Here is a 22,737-nt window from a genome sequence, read left to right as displayed (position 1 = left end):
ACAGTCTCCTTCTGGGGCTGGTAGTGGTGGGGGGACTGGGGTGTCTAGTCCTTTTCCGGCCCCTCCCCACCCCACAGCGTTACCTCTGACCCAGCAGCCTCGGCCGCCAGGAGACCCTGTGCTGGGTGGGGTGTTATCTGTCAGTTGCATACTCAGGGATTGGGATGGGATGGAATGGGATGGACAAATTAGTCTGCAAAGAGCCGATAGTAAACACCGTAGGCTTTGCTGGCCAGATGGTCTCTGTGGCAACAGCTCCCGCCTCCGGTTGCAGCTGGAGAGCAGCCACAGGCAGCACGTAGATGAATGGGTGTGACTGAGTTCCAAGAAGACATCTTATTTACAAAAATCGGTGGTAGGCAGGCTTTGGCCCTGGGGCCAGGGTTGGCTGACCCCTGACTTCACATATTGAGCAGAGCTGGTGCCTCCCCCGCTCCCTCCTTTCCAGGACCTCAGATGCACCGAGACTGACCCTCCTCAGTCATGATGCACTGGCATCGTCGGCCCATGAATAGCCTTTTGTGATGGCACGTGTATTTTGTAGACAATATAATGAACAACTGAGAGCCCATCACCCAAACCCAAGATCTGGGCTGTTTGCTGAAAACCAGCTTCTCTCTGTGTGCCACTTCCTTTCCTGTGCCCTGTTCCTCCTCAGCGGGATTGCAGACCTGCTGAACGAGGGGTTGTCCCTGCACTTTGCTACACACACGCATGCACGCACACACACACGCACACACTATATTGTTCAGTTTGACTTGTGCTTGAACCCTATAAAAAAAGGTACCATATAACATGTGGTCTTTTGGGAGCTCTTCTGGATCCAACATAGTTAATATATCCGTGTCACACGCAGGTGTCATTTTTCCCAAGGTGACACATCATCACGCGACTGTCTCAAGCCCTGTTTCCTTAGCTGCTTCTGTTTTGGGCCTGTTCCCCAAAAGAGAACTACATCCCTCCTGCACTTGGATCAAAAGTGCCTTCGGAAGGTCTGAACACGGCATCTGGGACACGGGTGTGGGAGGGGTCCCGTTCTCACTTTTCTCCCCATTCTCATCCCCCCCTTTTTTGGCCCTGGGTTGACCATATGCTATTTTTCCTTTACAAATACTGAGTGGCAGACACACTGCCCCGCTTGCTGGAGGTGAGCCGTGAACAACATGCATGTGGGAGTCTAGAGCTTAAGTAGAGTATCCAGGTGACAAGTGATGACACGACAGATGGTGCTGGAGGAATACTCGGGGATGTGGGGCCACTGGCCCGGCTTCATGTCTCTGAGCATCCAGCCCACAGCCCCCAGACGTGTCCACTTGTACGAGACGGTAATGGCTACATCAGTAGCTTGAGTGAGGAACCTTCTGCCAGCTCACGTCTCCGTCACGTGGGTCCCCGCTGTCTGTGGCCTTTCCATTTTAGGTAGAGAAAATGTTCCATCCCGGCCCGATTTCTTTCTCTCATCTGCTTCCAGAATGTCACGGGGCCAGGGCTGCAGAGCCACTCCGCAGTTTGATCTGAGCTCAAAAAGATGAAGGTGGAAGTCCTGGGGCCCGGAGAGCTTTGTCACTCCCCAGCCAGATGAAGACTCCTGGCGGGGAGAGGTGCTGGCTCCCAGCCAGGGCTCAGCTGGCATTCCCGTCTGTCTCTGTGGGGTCACCTCAGTCTGAGAGGGTGGAGGGGGTGTCGTGGGATCACCAGGTTTAAAACCGTGGCCGCGATGGGACCCAAACGTTGAGCAATGAGGTCTTCCTGACTCGGCCTGGAAGCCGCAGTCAGCTTCCAGGACACGAGATGATGGAGCAAGCCTGCCTTTGAGTGTGTTATTTTTGTTTCCACTTTCAAAGGTCGTGTTTGGTGGCCCACATGTTCTCGGGGAGGAATCGCCCCTTCTTGGCCACCCTTGAGCTAAAATAAAAGGCGGTGTGGGGGCTGGGCAGTGAGCCGTGGTGGAGGGTGAGTCATCTCTGCCTGGACAGTCGCTCCCACGCTGTCCCCCGGCAGCAGGAGGAGACCCCTGCCCTTCCTACCTGTCCTGCAGAAGGCTGGAGCAGGGTGGGAGGGGTGCCACTTGCCCAGGCCGTGGTGTGGGTGATGAAACAGGCCTCCAGGGCACCCTTCCCCCCCGAAAAAGCTGGCCCTCCCATGATTCCCAGTGGAGATATGGCGGGTAACTGCCGTCTCTTGGTGGGATCCAAGGGGTGGGCAGCCCCTGTCTTCACTCTGTTGGTCCCTTTGACACAGCTGGATCATGGTGCCGAGGGCCCTGGGGCTGCGCCACCTGAAAGGTTCCCACTGAGTCCTGCTGGGGGGTGAGGACCTGGACGTGGTGGCTCCATGCAGGGTCTTCCGTCTCCCTGAAACGGGCTCTTTCCCTTTGAAACTGTATCTTCTAGAACTTTCCCCTGGTTTTGTTGTTCTGCCCCACGTTTGGGGGCAGCTTCCTCTTCCCGTTTCACTCTGTGTCCTCTGCTCCCTTCCTCGCAGGCCCGCCTCTGAGCCCCTCCAGACCTGGGGCCCTCGGGAAGGCCTCCGTGGCCAACCTGCTGGGGGACTGGTCCCATTTGCCCAAGGCGTCTGCAGGGGAAGGCGGCGCTGGTGAAGCCACGAGGTCCGCTGTCCACAGGCAGTGCAGGCCTGCCGTGACCCACAGGTGCCTGGACACGAGACACAGGGACAGCAGTTCACCCGCAACAACGCGGCCACTCCTGCCCTGGCAAGCAAGGGCTGTGGGCGCCATTGATCTTGGATGTGACCCCACGTTCCATGCATGCTGCTCTGAGGGTCCTCACACCTGTCCCTTCCCCGCCCAGCCAGGTGTGAGATCACAGTGCCTATGATAGTATCCCGAACCTCAGAAATATAAAATAATGGGGAAATAGGTTTTTAAAGTTGGGTGTGGGGTCAGGGGACCCTCTGACTTGCAGTGGTTTTTCCAATGAGCAGAAGATGGCCGCAAGGTGTGGGCGGCATCTTGCCTCCACCCGCCGCCCTCTGTGACGGGACGGATGGGGTCCGTGTAGAAGCGCAGCCATCTCGGACAGCTCCTGCCGCAGCCTGGCCGCGGCTGGAGGTGCGGCGCTGGGTGGGCGGCACCCTGCCCGCTGCCCACTCTGAGGGGCAGGTGGGCTGCCACCTGGAGGCCTATTTGCAAGGCTGCACTAAGGAGGAGCAGCTGAGAAACCAGGGCATGAACCGCCCAGCCTGCTCGCTTCGGTTCCCTCCGCCTTGGAAGCTGGGAGTGTGGGCCCTGGGATCCCGATTGCTTCATCCCAGCTCCCGTCTCCTGAACAATGCAGTGGGTGGGGGTCAGCCCAGAGACCACAGGCCTCTGCGTCCCATGCCCGGTCACTGCTGCTGCACTGTCCTTGCTGCCTGGGACCTGAGCCACGGGCCCGGCATGCATGTATTCGCTCCCCAAAATGAGGCAGCCTGGAGGGGGAGACCTGCCGGGGTCACAGTCCACCAGCAGCAGCATGAGGACAGGACCCTCGTCTGCTGTCCCTCACTTCAGGTCTGTCCATCCAGTCCCTTCCGCAGCCTCTGGGTGGGGAGGGGTCCCAGAGGGGTGGCTGGGGGTTCTCTCAGCGCCCCTCCAAACTCCCCGTTTCCTGCCCGGCCCAGCCTTGCCCCTGCCCCCACTCCAGGCTCCAGGCCTAGGGTTTGCAGGGCTGAGCTTGGCTCCTCCGCGGGGTCTTGGCGGAGAGAGTGCAGAGCAGCAGTTCCCTGCACAAAGCCGCACTGTTCTCAGCAAATCCTCCCAGCATCGGGGTGCATTTTTTTCAAATGATTCAGCAGCACGTGAATGGGAAGGGCCCAAGCCCAGCGCTTCGGAGACCATGACCAAGGCCTCTGGCATGAGATCCCGCTGGGCCCACAGGGAGAGGGGAGGGAGGGTGGCAGGGCTGGAGTTGGGGGTCCTAGCAGGGTCCTGGGGGGTCGGGAGGGTGGCTTGGCAACAGGACAGTGAATGCTGCAGCTTCTCTGCGCCCTGCCAGAGCGCGCTCAGAGACATCTCCTCCTGCTCCCAGGGGGCCCAAGCAAATGGCCAGGAAATGGAGATGGGAGAGCTGGTCTCCATGGAGACAGGGCAGCCAGTGGACAGCCGCTCACATGTATGTGCCAGAATCTGGAATAGCACTGGGCAGGCCTGGCAGATCCCCAGGTTCTGTGCTTGTGGGCTGCGTGGCCCGGGGCTGGGGGGCACTGCTGTGTCCTGTTCTCTGTCCTGCAGCCCCCACCCCCCACCCCACCCTCAACTCCCTAAAAAACACATCTGCTCTGAGCAGTTGTCATTCTAGGCATTTTTGACTCCGGCCTATCACGCTGGCCGAGTCTTGCCCTCACCCTGGACAGCACAGCCCTGCCCTGACCTCTGTTGGCTCCTGGGGTTGGTGGGGAGGTTTGGGGGACCTGAGGGTGGGTCTGGTCTTTCTCAGCTGCTGCGAGGATGGAAGAAACCCTTGGTTCTCTGCCGCATCACAGGGCTGTTTTTAATTACTTCATTTCCCTGAAAGCAGCAAACTTGGAGGAGGTCTGCTCCACCCCTGACCGAAAGGGGCCTGGCGTTGAGGCCAGGGAAGGCAGAGCTGAGTGTCTGGGGAGAGCCCCCACGCCCGCGTCCACCAGGGGTACCGAGGAGGGTGGGGGCTGGGTGGACAGTGAGACCAGAGGGGCAGGTGGGGCTGGACGCTGCCACGGCCTTCTGGGTGCCAAAGCTGATGCCACGCATTCCTTGTGACATCTCCCAGGCTGCTCAGCCACACCCCGTGTCCACGTGCAGTTCTGTAGGGAGGGGCGTGGCCCTGAAACCTGGGGACTCAGAGCAGTCCTCAGTCCATGGGAGCACGACGCGCTTTCCGAATCACCATCCACCTGCCGCCTGCCCCTCCAGCCCATGAGTCTACCCCTGCCCCACCTCAGAGAAGCAGAAGCAGCCGCATCACAAAGGGTCACATCTTCACTCTGCCCCCCACAGCCCACTGCGATGATTCAGTTACAGGCAAGCACTAGGGGTCCCTCCGTAATCCCAGGCAGGGCTCTGAAAAATAAAGGCATCTCGTTACAGCTTTCGTAGGGCAGAACTGCAGCCTGTGCATCTGGGGTGTCGCTGCAGGAAGTGGGGCACCCCTCGCTTTCCTGACTCTGACCTTGAGGGTCAGTGGTGGCTGGAAAGGGGGCTTCCCCGTCCACGCTCCTCTGGGACTTGGGACAAGTTCATCCAAATTCAAAGGCTAAGGGGCCTCGGCCAGGTGGACCAGCCCTGCCATGTCGCTGTGTCCAAAAGGGACAGGAGACCCTCTTCGCAGGTGGCTGCCGGGGATGTCACTGCACGTGTTAAGTGAGGGCTTGGGCAGCACTGTGATTTGAGTGTGTGGATGTTGACACTAGCGGCACCGCTTCTCTGGCGAGTCTAGACAAGGGCGAGGAGCCCTCTAGCCCTCCCCCAGTACCCCGGCAGTGCAGAGCACCCCTGGAGGGTGGGCGTCTGAAGTCCCACCTGGAGTGAGTGGGGGCTGGGTTTTATCTGGGGCGACACAGATGCTTATGGTTGGTGTGTGATTCTTCCCAGAGACAAGGACATGGGCCAAGTGACCCTCAGAGGACACTGGCAGTGTGGGCTGCAGTGACCTCATTTGCATCTAAGAAATGGGAGTCCTCAGCCGCCCCTGTAACCGACCATACGCAGTGCCCCCCTTCCAGGCACAGCGGCAGAGCGCCCCCCACTCTGGATGGGGGCCAGGAGGGTCTTTGGCAAATGTGCTGGCCAATCAAAGGCCCCCCCACCCGCCCCCGACAATGAACGGCTTTGAGAGCATGTGTCCCTCACCGGAGGGACCACTGGGCATCTTCCGTAGGGCTGTGAGCAGGGTTGGCACTGTCCCTGCCAGCACCCCGTCTCTGGGCGTCCCTCCCAGGTCTGGGCGTGGGCTGGGCTCGGAGGGGACAGTGGGCCCTGCTGCCGCTGAGCCAGTGTTGCCGGCCTGAGTCAGTGCGCACATGTGAGGCTCAGATGGTTCGGGGCCGGATTTTGAACTTGTATTTAGACAGGTGTTCTTCCGAATCCTGGAGTTTCCCGCGTCTCTTCTGGGCAGACCCCTGGCTTTCCCTTGCTCTGCCTGGGCAGACCCTGGGGGCTGGGGAGCTAGGGGGTGTTGGGCATGTTGGGACAAGGCTGTGAATGTGTGAAAGTCAGGGTCCTAATGCCCATGAGCTCACCCGTGCTCTGGGGCTGGGAGCCCAGCCGGGCCGAGTGGTCCCCTGGGGGAAGGTCCTGCGGGATGCCGTCACACACGTAGCACGTGGCCGTCCTCCAGGAGCAGCTGGCCCGTGGCAAGATAATCAGGGTCAGTCGGTGAGCATGAAATACATGACCTTCCGAGAGGCAGTCGTCCTTCGTGGTCCGGCCCCCCCACGGACGATGCTCCTGGCTTGTCCTTAATCTCCGTTGCTTCCCCAGTACGATCTGAAGATACAGGGGGGCCCGGATGTTGGTGGGGGTGGGAGAGTGGCTTGACTCGACTTGGGCTGGTCGAGTGTGTTGCTCTCCTGGGGCGGTCCTGGCCACACCGTGTGCTGGGGACACCCCAGGTCTCCTGCAGCCCCCTCCCCGTCCCCTCCCCCTGCACCGCGGCCCTGCCCGGCCTCCGTGGGTTTGGCACGGGCTGTCGTCATCTCTCGGAGTCTGAACGCAGCCTGTGTTCCTCGGACTGCCGTCCGCAGCCTCGACTTTCCACCCGCCCATTCTTTTCCGTCCCAAATCTGGCCGGGTGGACGAGGGATTGTTTTTGCAGGCTCCTCGCGGGGGAAGTGACATCATCTGGTGTCCATGGCCCGAGGGGTGGGGCCGGGGGCTCTGCGGTTGCGTGTGCTCTGAATTAAGTCGTTGGTTGTGCATTCCAGTAGCCAACATCTGGCGGTGGATTCATCAGCCAGTGTATCACCCTTGATCTCAAACCCAGATGTTGTGTTAGCGGCAGAAGGGAGAGAAGGAAAAACAAAATCCCAGCAGCCCAGGGAGAGGCCGTCGTTCTGGGGCGCAGAGCAGACAGAACAGGAATCTCCATGAAGGCTCCCTCCTGCGCTGCCTCTGGTTCCTGAGGGGCGGTGGCGGGGCAGAGCTGCCCGCTCGTGGGCAGAGGGGGGGCAGGACGCAGGCTGCTTCCTCACCCCAGGGCCGAACGCCATGCCCAGCCCGTGGTAGGCATTCAGTAGACACGAACCCACGGCTTGATTTTAAGTTCTTCCCAGATTCTTGGGGTCTCTTTGCTTCTCACCAGCCCTGTCCTTTAAACGATCTGGGCCTCGGAGGGCCCATCCCTCACCTGGAGTGGCCTCGAGGCCGGAGCTGTAGGTGACGCCTGGCACGCTGAGGGCAGGAAACGCATGTCTGAGCCCTTCCCGCCTCCTCTGTCGGCCGCTGGCAGAGAGCAGCGGCGCTGCTCTGTCTTCCTGTCCGTTGTCCATCTTCTTGCCCCGGATGGATGCTCCTTGAAGGCAGGGCCTGCTACTGAAGGACTTGCCACACCTCACCCTCTTCTCCCCGTGGGCAACAGGAAGGGACTGATGCTTTTAGGGTTTGTGCTTGAAAGGGAACCTGCCCCCAAGCTCTGAGCTTGGCATGGAAGACAGCCCCCACTGGCTTATGCACCAGCAGAAAACTGGGGAGCAGGAGGGTGTCCATGGTGGGGCTGGCTGGGGTCCACCGTAATGCTGCCCCAGCGCTCTCTCCCTCCCTCCCTCATGGGACCCGTGGGTCTGTTTCCCCTCAGGTCTGCTAGCTGCCACTTGCCCGTGGGATCCTCTAGCTGTGACAGATTCATTTGCCAGCCCTGTGTGTATGTGTATGTGTGTGTGTCTCCCGCCCCATGCAGCATGGTGCTGAGCCCAGATGGCACCTTCTGCCCCCAGCAGGCCCGCGGTGTGGATCCCTCACACCTGTGCAGACAGGTGGATGCCAGCCTCTCTCCCTTGTGGCTGGAGGGCACTGATGCTTTGGGGAAAGTTTCTGTAGAGCTGGGCCTTCTCTTGTCTCTTGCTGCCTTCCTTCCTTCACACGCTCTCTCATTTTGTAGTGTCGAGGAGGTTCCCACCCCAAAGAGTCTGAATTCCTGCCCTGCATGGCTGAGCCCAGTTGGAGACCCTCCCCGCCCCACCACCCGCTTCCCTGCAGAGAGCTGGCGGCCCAGATGCCGGTGAACATTCTAGTCTTAACGTCATAGGTCAACCCTGGGTTCAACCAATCTCTCCTTTTCTGACAATTTTTAAAAGGCAGGTGTGTGGGCTGTAGCCCCAAAGCAGGTGCATTGGGAAACGGCATGAGACCCAGACCCGGGGTCCGTGCTGCCCAGGGTGGGCTCTCCGGACCTGAGCAGTGAGCGTGGTGCAGGCGTCCTCACCCTGCGCCCTGGGGGTCGGAGAGCTGGCGCCAGGCTTCTCCGTGGTGGCGCTTCTTTCTGCCGTCCTGAGCTCCACGTGCGTCACAGCCAGCACTGCCCATCCCGCACCCCCGTCCAGCAGTCCTCCCCAAACCCGCTGCTGGGCAGGTACTGGCGGTGCGGGTGTCTCCGTGCCAGACGCGAGCAGCTGAGTCCCAGCGAGGTCAGGGAGCTTCCCTGAGACCACATGGCGGGAGGGGCTCCAGCAGGATGTGGCCTCTGTGCTGCCCTCTTGAATAACGACCCAAACTGCCTGGGAGCCTTAAAAGCTTTTGTAAGAGAAAGATGTGTGGGCCTCAGTGCATGGAATGGAATGGAGTCTCTTGGCTGTTTGGGGTCAGATTTTGCTTATTTTCCGATGACCACAGTGTGTTTATCAAACATCTGTGTTGCGATAAGCGTTGTGCAGAGTCCTGGGCCTCGGAAAAGCGTGCAGAACTGAGTGTGCCGTCATAAAATCCAGCATCTTTGCCTTTCCTGGAACTGTTGTCTCCTTTGGATGCCCCTGGTCCGTTTGTACCATGGGCTGAGGACGATACTGTGGAAAAGCAAACGTGACAGGGCTAATCTGATGTTGGCTGATTTGCATAAACACTTTTTTGTGCCATGTTGCAGTGAGGTACATAGATCAGACAGGTAGTAAGAGGGACCAAAGACAGACCGGACCTGTGCTGCCGCCCAGGTATCTCAGGCTCAGCTCAGCAAATACTCAGTGAGCACTGCCTGTTCTGTGGCAGGAACGGAGCCTCTGCCTGTTAGAAGCTCCCAGGGCCCAGAGCCGATGGGGGTGCAGGTGTTCACAGCAGCACGATCGGGGGATGCAGAGGATACCGAGCGCTGCAAGAGGACAGGACTTCCCAGAGGGAAGGTGGGGAAGGGCTATTTCAGCTGGGTCTTGAAGGATGAATAGAAGTTCTCCAGATGGAGAGAGAGAGGTGGCATTCAGGGCAGAAGAAACTTGCCTGTCTAGAGGTATGGACACCCCGGGCAGGTTCAGGTTCAGGGAGTATTATGGGCTGGTGGAGCAAACAGCAGGAGCTGGGGGAGGGGTGGGGACGTCGAGGCAGCTGAAGTAGTCACGGGCTGGCACCAGTTGCAAAGGGTCTTCTGTTTTCGACCAGGGCAGTGGGCGGCCACATTTGACCCGGAAGGACCGTGATTGTGGAAGGTGCTGGGGGTGGGAGGAGACGCAGGGAACAGGTCACTGGCTGCCGAGGCCGAGGCCCACCGTCTGGAGTTTCCTAGATGTGGCTTTGTAGGTGGGGGCCTGGCTCAGCCTGGGAAACAGGAACCTGCGGCCTCGGCTCGTCGTGACTCAGCTCCGACGGAGGAAGAATGGGTTTGGGCCCGGGCGGGGCGCTGGGCTGTGGTGTGGGGCTCTGGTGCCCGGCTGGGATCCGGAGAGCACTGGGGGGTTCCTGGGGGCACGGGGGGGATCCACGTCCCTGCTCTCCGGGAGACCGCAGCCCTGGCTGGTGGTTCTAAGAGTCCAGCTGCCTGCTTGGGGTGGAGGGGGATTGGAGGCTCTGCTAAGCCTGGCTCTGTCTGTTATTTCTCTGCCCTGCTCACACCCACACTCACAAGACACTCATCCGGAGTGACCCCGAACAGCCAAATCTTGGCGGACAAAGCTTTTAAAGCCATTAAGACAGGCTGTGCCACCAGCTGAGAAGCCTGGAAATGAAAGATAGGGAGGACTCCGCCCAATTGACAGCGGGAACTGCTGTCAGGGTACGGGGTGGAGCAGAGTCCAGGCTTAATTGCTAGTAGGAAGCCCTGGGGTGCATGGCCCACGAGCAGCCTCAGGCTCCAGGGAACATTCCAGAACCTTCCCAGCCCGACCTCGTCCCCTCTCCTTCATCTTGTGTCAAGGTCCGGGATCATCCTTCTTCCTGTTTGGCGTCTCCCCTCGGCCTCTGTCCCTCACGTCTGCTAGTGGTGCCCTTAAATGTCTGCTCTCTCCGTTCGAGTCCCTGTGGGTTAGCACATCCTGGCCCTCCCTCCATCGTGGCTCTGATGGAATATGTGTTATTACAAAGAACCATCCCCAAGACGTTTTTCAGGGACACATTGAGGACAGACTAGGAGGCTAGGAGGCTAGAAGGACAGGCCTTTTGGATGTAAGACCTCCAAACCTAAATGTGACAGGGCCTCTTGTAGGTGGGTAACCCCCACCTGCCTTGTCTGCCTTCCGCCTGAAAAAGCCTGTTTGCCAACAGGCTATGTATGGGAGGAGGGCGGTGGCGGGACTTCACCATCCTTACCTGCGGGGTCAGGATTGCAGGCCAGTCCTTTTCCTAATCTGCTCCCCAGCCGCTGATCCGTACACATTGGAGAGAGTGAGGACGGGCCCAGAGCCCTCCAGCGTGACATCGGCAGCGAGCTTTGCTCCCAGCAGTGACTGTCCCGCCACCCCCGGGGTCGGGAGGGGTACGAGCTGCTTCTGCCCCTGGGCCCGGGCAACAGGCGGTTCTAGTGAGGAGTCCCGGGACTCAAGGAGTCTCGGGGTGGCGCTCCCGGGCCTCCCCGCCCATGGGACGGAGGCCGACGCCACGCACGGGGCTGGGGCTGCCGTGCCCCTCGCCCCACCGCCCCCCGCCGCCCCGCCCTCTGCGGAGCCAGGACGGCCCTGCGGGGGCTGCGCTCACCTCCTTGTCTTCGTTTCGCAGTGATTCGGGCCAAAGCGGTCAGCGAGAAGGAGGTGGACTCCGGGAACGACATCTACGGCAACCCCATCAAGCGCATCCAGTACGAGGTCAAGCAGATAAAGGTGCGGGGCCCCCCGGGCCGCTGCGTCCGCGCAGCTGCGGGAGGGCTGGGAGCGGGGCTGGGCCCCCCAGAGGCTGGAGTCCAGGCAGAGGGGCCCCACCGCTGGGTCCCCGGGACACAGTCCAGCCGCCCATGGGGCAGACAGTAAGGGCGTCAAGCCCCAGGTGGATCCGATGTTCCTTAGTCCATCAATTCCTGAGAAGTTGTGTGGACAGAGTGTGTTCCCATCGGTGAGGTTCAGGCATGTGTTGTCTCCACTTTGACGGCTATAAATCGGTGGCAGAGCCTTGGCACTGTCGCCAAGTTCGCAGCATCTGTGGAATGTCCCGTGAGCGCCTCTCCACCTCTCCTTGGTGGTTTCAAAGGCGGCGAGAACATGGCCGTTTCTTCTGGGAGCCCACGATCGATGTGAGAGTGGGTGACATAGCTCCCCGCAACTGCCGGCGGGGTCTAGTCTTGCCCGGTTAGCTTCATGTCCTAAGTGGGGTGGGATTTGAAGGGAGGGGGCCTCCTGTAGACGAGTGTGCTGGGGCAGCTTCCTGGGAGAAGGGAGTTGAGGAAGAAGTGGACCCTGTCGCCTGGTCGGTGCTGGAGAAGAAGCTTCTCCAGGTGGGGGAGGGACGGGGCAGGCGCTGGGGGCTGCAGATCGATGGGGAGGTGGCGAGGCGTTTGTTGGTTTTTCAGAATGTTGGTCATGTTCAAGGGCATGTGGCAAGGAGCCCGTGCTTGGACGGGAGGCAGGACACGGGGGAGGTCGGGGCAGGGCGGGGGCTGCTGGGGGTCATTTGTGGTGACCAGCTCAGTCTACAGGAGGGAAGAGACGCGAGGCTCCAGCTGAGGGGAGCAGCTTTGCGACCTGCTTCGTGGTTGTGCCCCGCCTATATTTAATTTTATCACAAAAATAAAAAGCAGAGAATAAAAGTTACCAGGGTCGATGAAACACTAAGTCATCACGCCTGTGTCATTTAAAGGGGTGACCTGGTCTCTCAGGACCCGAATCTCTTTATGAAGCGGGAAAGACAGTGTCTCTGCTCTTAGGATGCACTGAGGGGTCATGAAAAGCAGGTGTTGACCCCAAGGAAGCACATTTAGCCCTTTGGGGAAAGATGTCATTTATAACCTCCTCAGCTCCTGCGAAGCCAGTTCATCGTGACACTGGGAGGACCCCTGTTCCGTTTGGGTTTGCTTACTGAGACTCCCCCCGACAAAAGCAAACAACGCCATTAGCCGTGGTTTCACCAGCACGTGACCCGAGGCGGCTCCCATGGGATTGCAGAGCCTGCGGGGTCCGCCTTCTGCAGCCCTGTTTAGGCTCCTTTGGTGTGCGGTCCTGGGGGGTGTGTGTGTGCGCCCCTTCCTGACCCCCACCCCCGATTCTGGTGGGCTGCACCCCCACACCAGGCTGGAGGACGGTTCTCAGCCCACCCTCATATCCCCGCCTGTCATTGTTTCCGGCGGAGAAGCAGGAACTCCCTTCCTCCCGGACACAGGAACCACGCACCCCTGCACCTGGGCAGCAGACATGTTCCCCAAAGACTGAGAAAATCTGAAGCTGAGAAGCCAAACTCTCCTTGTCCAGGGCGTTACATCCCAGTTGCCGAGGTGCCTCTCTGCTCCGGTCCCCGTCAGGTGGCCGGTGCTTGATCGAAATTCCCGGAAACAGACAAAGGTAGCGGTCCTCCATTTGGGGTCAGAATCACCCGGAGATACACAGGCCCCCTCCTCAGAGATTCTTGATGACCTCACCCGTGGTGGGGAGAGCAGATGTGCTGTCTGAGACGGGCCCCCCGGGCGACATTAAGTGCAGCCTGGTGACAACCGCCACACCAAGCAGCGGGAGCTACTCCAGGGAGCCCTGTGCAGTCGGAGAGGGCGTCTCCGACCTGTCTCACTGGTGCCGCTCCGCCCCCTTTCCGGTGCTGGCAGTGCCCCAGGTGCAGGCGCTCTGGGTGGGGACGGGATTTGCTGGCTGTGCTGCTTACACCCTCATCCTCCTCTTCCCAGATGTTCAAGGGACCCGACAAGGACATCGAGTTTATCTACACGGCGCCCTCCTCTGCCGTGTGCGGGGTCTCGCTGGACGTCGGAGGAAAGAAGGAGTATCTCATTGCAGGTGTGTGTGGGTCTGGGCGTGGGGCGTTCTTGGCGACCATCCAGGGCCGGGGGCGGGGGGACCGCGAGGTGGAGCCGGGCCCTGAGGATACGTCGGAAGTCTCGGGGAGCCCCTGCCTTTTCCCGTCGGAGAACTTGCAGTGAGTGCTCACCTGCCTGTCCTCGACAACCTCCCCTGGGCTAGACCAGCACAACCCATGTGGCTTGTTGGGAAGGAACCAAGGAAGCCTGTGTTCATAGGAAATTTGAGGTCAGGTGGACACAGGGCTTTTTGGTTTTGTTTTGTTTTTTGTTTTTTGGCCTTTTGTTCCCGAAAAGGAGGCTCATGTGAGATGCTGGAAGCCCTGGAGGTGGGGCAGGAGAGTTGAAACCCTGTTTTAAATCTTGAAATGGTTGCGCACACTCCTCACTCGCTCCATTGTGCCTCGTAACCCCCTTTTTAAGTTGGGATGAAATATACGTAGCATAAAATTGATCATTTTAGCCGTTTTTAGGTGTACGGTGTAGTGGCATTAAGCAGAGTCGCATTGTTGTGTGACCACCAGCACCATCCATCTCCAGAACCCTTTCATCTTCCTGATCTGAAACTTCTTTCAGCGTGTTTCCGAAGTTCAGCCACGTTGTAACCCGTATCGGAGCTTCACTCCTTTCTATGGCAGAAGCTCCTTGGATGGATACACTACGTTTTGTCTGTCTGTTCACCCCTGCGCTGGGGTTCTTCCTGCCTCTCGGCTGTGATGGAGAACGCTGCCTGGAACGTGTGTGTGTGCGTGTGCAGGTTTTTGCCTGGGCGTGTGTTTTCATTTCTCTCGGGCAGATGTTGTGGGATTGCAGCACCAACGCTGGCTCTGTGTTTGACCGTCTGAGGAGCTGCCAGGCGGCTTTCCAGAGCAGCCGCACCGTTTCACATTTGCAGGCTTCACTGTTTTTACAATAGAAAAAATAACATTGGAAGAGGAGAGGGGGACAAGGACAAAATCACGATGCAGAGAGCTGACAGCCTGACTCTGACATCACGGTGGCACAGGGGTCGGCACGGGCGGGGAGACGGCCGCCCACGGGGCAGGGACTAGTTGCCCTAACAAACCAACGGCGTCTAGTTTCCTGCGTCCTTTTTGTGTGCTGGTGTCTAACAGCCCTTTAAAGTGAGAGCCTCAGCCGGCCGGCTCGGCCCCCTGGCACTGCCCTCTAGGGGCTGTCTGGCCAAACTGCAGGGCTGCAGAAGCACGTACTCAAGGAGGGAGAGCCTGCATCCCGTCAAGGGCGGGCTCCTGATGGGAAAGTGACCTTGGTCTGGGCCAGCGCCTGCTTCCAGACACGCCCAGATGAATCCACACCCAGCTGAATCCTCACCCAGGCAGAGGCTCTGTCTTAAAGGTTCGTACATCAGGCTTCACCCTCTCCCCATTTACAGAAAAGGAGTGCCCTTTGCCTGGCACTGACATTTTCCAGATGCTTTTCGTGTGGCTCCACTGAATCCTCACAGTCCCCTGTTGCCAGCCCCATTTGCAGATGCGGAACACTGAGGGGCAGAGACAGAGCGACGTGCTCAGGGCCGTGGTGGGGGAGGCTGGCCTAAACCCACTTTCACTTTCAAGCTGATTGTTCCATTTTGGTTGGTGTCACAGCTGCGAGCTTGAAACTGGCCGGGGTGGGAGTATTTGCAGCACAGAATTTGGTAGGTGCTATGCACCAGAGCTTTTCCTCCCAGGAGAGCTGGTGGCTGGGCGTTTCTCAGCACACCCCAGCCTGCGTCACACCGCCGGGGGGTGGGCTGCAGTGGTGTGGCCAGAATTTAGACCCTGGTCAGCCTGAGCCCCAGGTCCCTTATACTCTGCTTCTTCCGTCACTTGGTGTAGAGTAAGAAGTGTCCCTACCCCAGCGCCTAACCCAGGGGTCCTCCACCTGCGGTGCTCATTGGAATTTTATGGGGAGTTTGCAAGAATGCTGGTGCCCAGGCAGCACCCCGCACTCAGGCCCGTTAAATTGACCCTCATCTGAATGAGAAGATGATTAGAATGAGATACATTTGCTTGGTAACTGTGCGCCTACCTGTCATCTTGGACCCCTTCACGTCTCACACTGGAAGCCAGCAAGTGACCTGGGGCACATTTTCCTAACTGGCCGTGGAGCATCCGATTAATAAGAGGCGCTCCCCCTGGTGGCTGACCCACCCCATTACACGGGACTCGCCCTAGCCGGCATCGTTCCCTGGCTCGGCAAGGCAACCCTGGTTCCAATCTGGTGTTTACTTTCTGAAGCACAGAATCTATGTCCTGTTCTCCTGGAGTCAGAACAGGCTAACCAGAAATCACGGGGCACGGGAAACCACTCAGCCAGCGCTGGCTGCGGCCCCACCAACGACCTCACAGCCCGAGGCAGCCCACCTCCCCGCGGGCTGATGACTCAGCTTCACATGCCGCGTTGGCCACCGTGAGACGCCCGTGTCCAGGAGCTGCTGTGGAAAGGGGCCCTGTAATTTTCTCCGACAGGCCTCTCCTCCGGAAGGAAAAGTAAACATACATCCCTCAGTTACAAATTTTAATTAATTCCTGTTTTTTTCTGTATCCAAGACTTTGCTTTTTCCTAAGGCATGCAGATAGATGCTCACAACATCATACACGCTCAGCCAGGCCTTAACACTGTGTCTGCTGAAAGGGGTCTCCTTTCACCATTCTGAGATGCCGCGCTGTTTGCACGTGACATTCAGAGTTCACATTAGCCCAGTAATGAGGGCCATTGAAAACATACCGACTGGAAAAGAATCTGAAAAAAAGAAAGTATGTATTTGTGTAACTGACTTGCTTTGCTGTACACCTGAAACTAACATTGTAAATCAATCACACTTCAATAAAAAATACAAATTTTTTTTTAAAAAGGAAGAAAATACACCACTTGCGTTTCGTCTCCATCCCCTGCCTTTGCCTACTCTATGCAGAAGCTTGGATTGGTGGTGAAAAGATTGAAAAAGAGAATGAAGCACTGTTGAACACAGACCCGCAGTCCTCACGAGTAAACTATTTTGGAGCCGTTTCTATGGGCTGAAAATGGGTAAAACAGGGTTAAGACACACCCTTACTTTTCGTGCTTGCGACCTATTTAAGGAACAAGGTGTAGAAGTGGAGATTGGTGCCTGTCACGTGACACAGTGGAAGTTGCTCCAGAAGTTTGGAGGCAGGAACCAGAAGGAATACTCAGCCTGTCTCTAATGAATGCCCGTGCCCAGGCAAGGGAGCAGGCACTCTGCCTGTACGGGTAGGAAATGCCAGAAGGAACCAGGATAGAGGAGTGAGGTCCTTGTCCTCCGGCCACTCTGCTCCTTGTCTACTGTGAACTCAGTGGACGATGGCTCCAGGTGTAGAAAAAAAAAATTATTTTTGATGTTTAAGGCCACCCAGACGCATCTCTTTTTAGTTCTTAGGCTTCAGAATGAATGTTACAGTAGTCACCCTGCTCCTCGATCCTTTTCTTTGCCTGGAACATCATACAAGGCCAGACAGATATGAGGGGAAAATAGAGCTTCCGGAGGTGAGGGATGAGGCTGAAACAGAAATAAGAGCATGAGAGCTCACATCCTGGGTGTGCGTCCTGCCACCTGCTCAGCACAAAAGGTGTCCCCGGTGCCGCTCGCAGCCTCGGGCAAGCCGATCGCATTTCCCCTGGCGACAGGTTTCTGTTGCATTTCTTCCTGATGAGATGCCGACAAGCTGCATCATTACTTTGCTGAGCTACATCTCCATTAGCGGATGCTCCACGGCCAGGGTTGTGCTCGAGATCATTAAGTTGGATGCACTGCATATCAAGTGGAGGTGCTCAGGGTGCAGCCCGGGGCTGCTGTCTGCCTCTCAAGGAATCCCATGTGGCTCTGTGCCAGGCTGTGGTGTCATCGCTGGGCACCGATGTCTCTTGACAAGATGCCATTGTGGCAGGAGGGACGAGGTTTGAGATGCCCTCCCTTGCCCTGGTAAGGGTCTGTCGCCCACCAGAACACAGCTATTGGTCTTTTTCTCCTGCTTGACTGGTGCCTGGCTGCAGAACTTTGCAGTAAGGAGCCAGGAGCCTAAGGTATGAAGAGTGTCTTATGGTCCTCAGCAAAGGGAATTCAGGGCAGATTTCTGATTTTATGAAATTGTTTTTACTACTCATAATGGAAAACCCCAGAATTACAAGTTCCACATCACATGAAGGAAATGCTTGTGAGTAAATAGTGAAAACACAGGGAACAGCGCAGTCTACGCACAACGTGATCTTTTGTGTGTGAATACGTGTGCATAAAAGGATATTGGGAGGAAATGAGTCAAAATACTAGCTCTAGGTCATGAGAATAAAGGAGATTTGAAGAAGTATTTCCTACATTTTCGAAGTTTTCTATAGTGAGCTTGCATTCTTTTTTTTAAGAAAGTTTATTAATTTTGGGGGGGAGAGGGAAGTAATTAGGTTTTCATTTATTTATTTACTTATTTGTATGGAGGCACTGGGGATTGAACCCAGGACCTCGTGCATGCTAAGCGCATGCGCTACCACCTTGCTCTCCCCTCCCACCCGCGTTCTTTTTATGCTCAGGATAAATCTGCAGTGTGTGAATCTGCTCAGGCTACTGGAACAGAAAATGCAGACTGGGGTTCTGAAGCAACAGAAATGTATTTTCTCACAATTCAGGAGGCTAGAAGTCCAAGATCAACCCTGTGTGGGCAGGACTGGTTTCCTCTGAGGCTTCTCTGTGTGGCTTGTGGACGGCCACTTTCTACCCGTGTCGCCATGTGGTCATCCCTCTGTGTCTGCCTGTGTCCTCATCTTTCTCTTATAAGGACACCAGTCCTATTGGGTTAGGACTCATGTGCATAGCTTCATTTTAATCAATTCTTTAAAGACCTTCTGTCCTAATACGGTCACATTCCGAGGTGCTGGGGGTTGGGGCTTCAACATCTGAACTTTGGAGGGGGCACGACCCAGCCCACAGCACGGGGCACTGTCAGAACGGAACCTCCCCACGCCCAAGCCGCGCCCAGGTGCAGGAGGAGGAGGAGGACCCGTAACTTGCCCTGACCTTGGTGATCCGTGTCTCCTCAGGAAAGGCCGAGGGCAATGGCAAAATGCACATCACCCTCTGCGACTTCATCGTGCCCTGGGACACCCTGAGCACCACCCAGAAGAAGAGCCTGAACCACAGGTACCAGATGGGCTGCGAGTGCAAGGTAAGCGGCTGCCACCTCCTTCCGGGCTTCTCATCACCACCACCTCCAGGTGGGCTGCCGGGGTTCAACCCCAGGCTTCCCAGGGGCTCTCAATCCACAGGGTCCTGACTTAGGGCCACGCTCTGGGGACGTGTGGCCTGCCCACAGGGTAAGGATGTCTGGCCCGCCAGGGACAGTTGGGAGTTACGGGGAAGCTAGCTAACATCTAGAAAGGAAGCCTTCTAGAAGGAGGAGTTTTGGGGCAGAACATGGTCCTCGGAGTATTTTTCTACAAACACACAAGTGCAGAGACTGGTGTGCCTTGTGAAAGAGTGTCCCAGGTGACAGGCCTTTGACAGTGTTCCAGTCTTTCCCACGCACGGTGCATGTAACTGTGGGGTCTGTGTGTTGAGAACCCCTGAAACCCCAGCCCCTCCTCATAACAGCCGCCTAGGGGCTGTGCCAGGCACAGTTACAGCAGCGCTGACACTTAGATGCAGCCACAGGAGGTGAGAGCTCCTCCGAGCTCTGTGGGCTCCAATCTTGTTCTCTCAACATCCTTCTGTCACCACCAACAACCCCCAACCTCAGCCCCAGCGCAGGAAGCACCGCGGGGCCACCAGCAGTGAGTCTGGGTCCAGAAGATGCCGGGCCAAGCGCGAGGCTGCAGGGGTTGCCCCGTGCTAGTTGGCGCTGCTTGCGCGGCCCTCTTGCCTGTCCCGGTAGGATCCTCGCCGACCCACCCCTTAGCTTATTCTAAGTGTGAACTTTGACCGACAGCCACACATGTGTCCAGCGAGCCCCTCTGTGCCCACGTGAAGTCAAGAAACAAGTTCCTCCTTTGTCTTTCCGTGGCCCGAAGGTTTTCACCCTCCCGTGGACTTAGGTTCTTTTGCTTAAATGCTCCTTGCTGGTCCCCTCTAAGTCCCTGCATGCTTGAGAGCAAGACACTGTTCTTTTTCCTTGATTTGAACCTGTCCTGTAGATTCAAGACCTTTTATGTTGTTACTATTGTTCAACTCCCAGGAAGGTGGGACTGAGTGGAAGCCGGTTTGTCGTGCTTGGAAAAGGTAGACCAGATGGCCCCAGGTGGCGGCGCCACCTCAAGAGCTGGGGGTGCAGAGATGGTGTCCCCCGACCCTGTCCCACCTGGTGGGGTATGGGACTCAGGAAAGGCTACTGATGGAGGCACGGTCTCCAGAGGCAGGGGTGCAGAGGCGGTGTCCCCACTGCCCTGTCTGAGGGTGTGGGACTCAGGAAAGCCTGCTGACGGAGGCGCGGTCTCAGCTGCCTCCCTCCCTGCTGCACTCACGGGGTCATTCATCCTGCAAAGCACCCTTGAAGCCTTCCCAGGTGCATGGCCGGGTCTGGAGAGCCCCCTGAGTGACCCGCCCTGTGTCCCCTCCCCAGATCACGCGCTGCCCCATGATCCCCTGCTACATCTCCGCCCCGGATGAGTGCCTCTGGATGGACTGGGTCACGGAGAAGAACATCAATGGGCACCAGGCCAAGTTCTTCTCCTGCATCAAGAGAAGCGACGGGTCCTGTGCGTGGTACCGCGGGGCGGCACCCCCCAAGCAGGAGTTTCTCGACATCGAGGACCCGTAAGCGGGCCGCCAGCACCCCGCGGCCTGTCAGAAGCCTCCCAGAGTCTAGACTGGTCCAGCTCCGACATCCCTTCCTGGAAACAGCATGAATAAAGCAGTCATCCAAGTGGGTCTAAATCAGTGTGATTCTCCTCCCCGCCCCTGTTTTCCTCTTGAACACGGTTGTGGGTCTGCAGGCAGAGGTGGGGCCCATGCCCCGTCCGCCAGCCTGGGCACCGTGCGTCTCGATCTCCCATCCTTGGGTGTGGGCGGGGTGGGATGCACGGGCTCCCCTCCCAGGCCCGGCCTTGGCACTGTCACAGACGCTGAGCAGACAGCACTTAGGGGTCCTCTGGCCTGGCAGGGCAGTGCCTGGGAATGTGCATTTTGCAGAAACTTTTGAGGGTCGTTGCAACACTGTGTAGCAGGCCTACCAGGTCCCTTTCATCTTGAGAGGGGCGTGTCCCTCGGTTCCTGCAGCTGCCACACCTCTGGCCCATAGGGTGGCGACCCCTGCCCCCCCCGTCTCCCCTGTGTCCACCCCGGACTCCCAGCACCTGTGACTTGTGTGTGCCCAGGAGCAGCCTAGACCAGTGGCTTGCTCTTGAAGGAGCCCCAATTAATCGTATTAATCTGCAGAGTTCCAGTGGGAGCCTCCCTCCCGGGCCTCACAGAGAAGTGCAAGCGACAAGCTTTAGCTCCAGCGAAGTCCTTCTAATCGCACCCCCGACCCCTGGCCCTTGGGGGACTCTGAGACGTTCTCCCCCGGGGCAGGCGCGTGAGGGTGCACGCGGCTGACGAGCTTCTGAGAGCCCTCTCGCTCCCTCCTCTTTCTGACCTCGGGCATCGAGGTCGGGGAGCTTCGCTCGGGACTGGGTGGGGCCAGGGCACGAGCTGGGTCCTGCTCTGCCCCCCACACACCTCCCAGCCCCCCAGGCAGGTACCAGAGGTTATAATATGACCTCCCTCCAGGACTGGCAGTCACTCTGCCACACAGGGGTTTCCGGGAGTGAAGGTAGCTAAGCAGAGAATGAAGTCCTCCCGAGGGAAGGACGAATTTTGGAGGGAGGTGGCGTCAGTAAAACTCGCATTGCTTTCTGGGCCTCCAGGACACTGTGGCCGGCTTTACGAGACTTCTCATCCTTTTAAAGATGAATTCTCAGATAATATGTGAACCCAAATTGCAGGTGTCCCCACCTCTGCTTCTATTTCTCATGTTACAAAGATCTCTCAGTTAAGAAACTCCATAGGGAATCTATCTGTTCCCTAAAGATGGTTTTCTGATACCAGTTAACATAGGCAGGAATTTCTCAATAACAGTAAAGATAATCTCCTTTTTCCTCCCAAGATAAACTGTTCTGAGTTTATCATGAATGTTATGCAAACATACACCTATATGCCCATGCGTGTGTGCGCACACACAGTGAAACTGAAGTCTGTCGGCCTGGGAGTGGTCCTGCGGAATTCTTCCAAAGTTCATCTTCTAAGCCTGTTCTCTTCTGCAGTGAGCCCAAAGCACCTCTAAGACTCCTGACCCCCAAGTGGCGTGCAGCCCCCATGCCCACCCGGGACCTGGTCAGCACAGACTTTGATGACTCCCTTTCTAGGGCAGACTAGGAGAAGATCCGAGAATCCGCCCCGCTCCGAGGGCCGCCTTCATGCTGTACAGTGATAGGAAGTTTGTAAGATGTCCTAATGGACCAGTCCGTGTGATTTCCGTGTATTCAAGAACACCAGACCCTCCGATCAATATAACAGCCACCCCTGTCTGCCTCCTGTACGGTGTTATCCGATGTAACATTTACTCCTGTTTCTGCTGATTTTTTTTTTTTAATGTTTCGGTTTCTGACATCCGTTGTAATCATTCCTGTGCTGTGTTTTTTACTACCCTTGGTAGGGGTTGGACGCGCACCTTTTTTTTCTCAAAGGTTTCTGCATCGTGGAAGCGCTGGACCCAAAGTGCACACGACATGGTAGCTCGCCTGTGACGGTGGTTCCTCCAGAGCTTTTCCGTTCCTCGAGTAGCGTTGCTTCTCTGCCTCCCATCTTTTGTTTTCTGCTTCCAGTTGTTACAAAGCAAAGGATCTTTCAGTAGGTTTGGTTCTAAGAGATGGCCTTTATATATTCAGTCTAAGCACTTTGGTCTTGTAGCCATGATGAGCAGGAAAGAAAGAAAACAAAACAAGATGAGGTGGCCGAGAGAAGCCACTCAGATACCGTCAACAGTGATTAAGTGCCGTATATATATAGTTCAAGAAGGCTCTCCATTTGGCGTTAATTTATGTTATATTCTAAGCTCTGCTCTTTCCTCCTGCTAGTCTTGTCTTCATGCCAGCAACTCGAAATATTTAAAATAAAGTTTACATTGTAGTTATTTCCAAATCTTTGCTTGATTAAGTATTAAGAAATACCGGACTCGCCGCCGTAATTTAAAGCTTTGTTGATTTTGTTTCTGTTGGGAATTTTTTGTTTGTGTGTTTGTGTTTTAAATTTTGGGGGCCATGTGTTTTTGCTGGAATATAAAGTCCGAGACCTTCCTGTGCCGGGAACACGTGAGAGTTGTAGAAAGTCGACAAGCAGACAGCACATGCCCCCGATGCCTTGTATCGTTCGTGCGCGCTCGCTCGGTCCGTGGACAATAAACAGTATTATCAGCGAGAA

General features: G+C 57.1%; 1 protein-coding gene across 2 annotated transcripts in view; it reads left to right on the top strand.

The window, feature by feature from the left end:
* The window catches only part of LOC102544723 (metalloproteinase inhibitor 2), a 42,080-nt gene extending 19,343 nt beyond the window's left edge, over positions 1 to 22,737 (top strand). For both annotated transcript variants that reach the window (XM_006199433.3, XM_072939732.1), the window contains exons 2-5: positions 11,105 to 11,205; positions 13,209 to 13,317; positions 18,387 to 18,511; positions 19,901 to 22,737. In XM_006199433.3, coding sequence (XP_006199495.2) covers positions 11,105 to 11,205; positions 13,209 to 13,317; positions 18,387 to 18,511; positions 19,901 to 20,098 — 533 coding nt within the window. In that variant the 3' untranslated portion in view covers positions 20,099 to 22,737. The remainder of the gene's footprint in view (positions 1 to 11,104; positions 11,206 to 13,208; positions 13,318 to 18,386; positions 18,512 to 19,900) is intronic.

The sequence above is a fragment of the Vicugna pacos genome, chromosome 16, assembly GCF_048564905.1.
Source record: "Vicugna pacos chromosome 16, VicPac4, whole genome shotgun sequence".
Taxonomy (NCBI): domain Eukaryota; kingdom Metazoa; phylum Chordata; class Mammalia; order Artiodactyla; family Camelidae; genus Vicugna; species Vicugna pacos.
The sequence above is the reverse complement of the archived record's forward strand: the minus strand, read 5'-3'. Positions and strand labels throughout refer to the sequence as shown.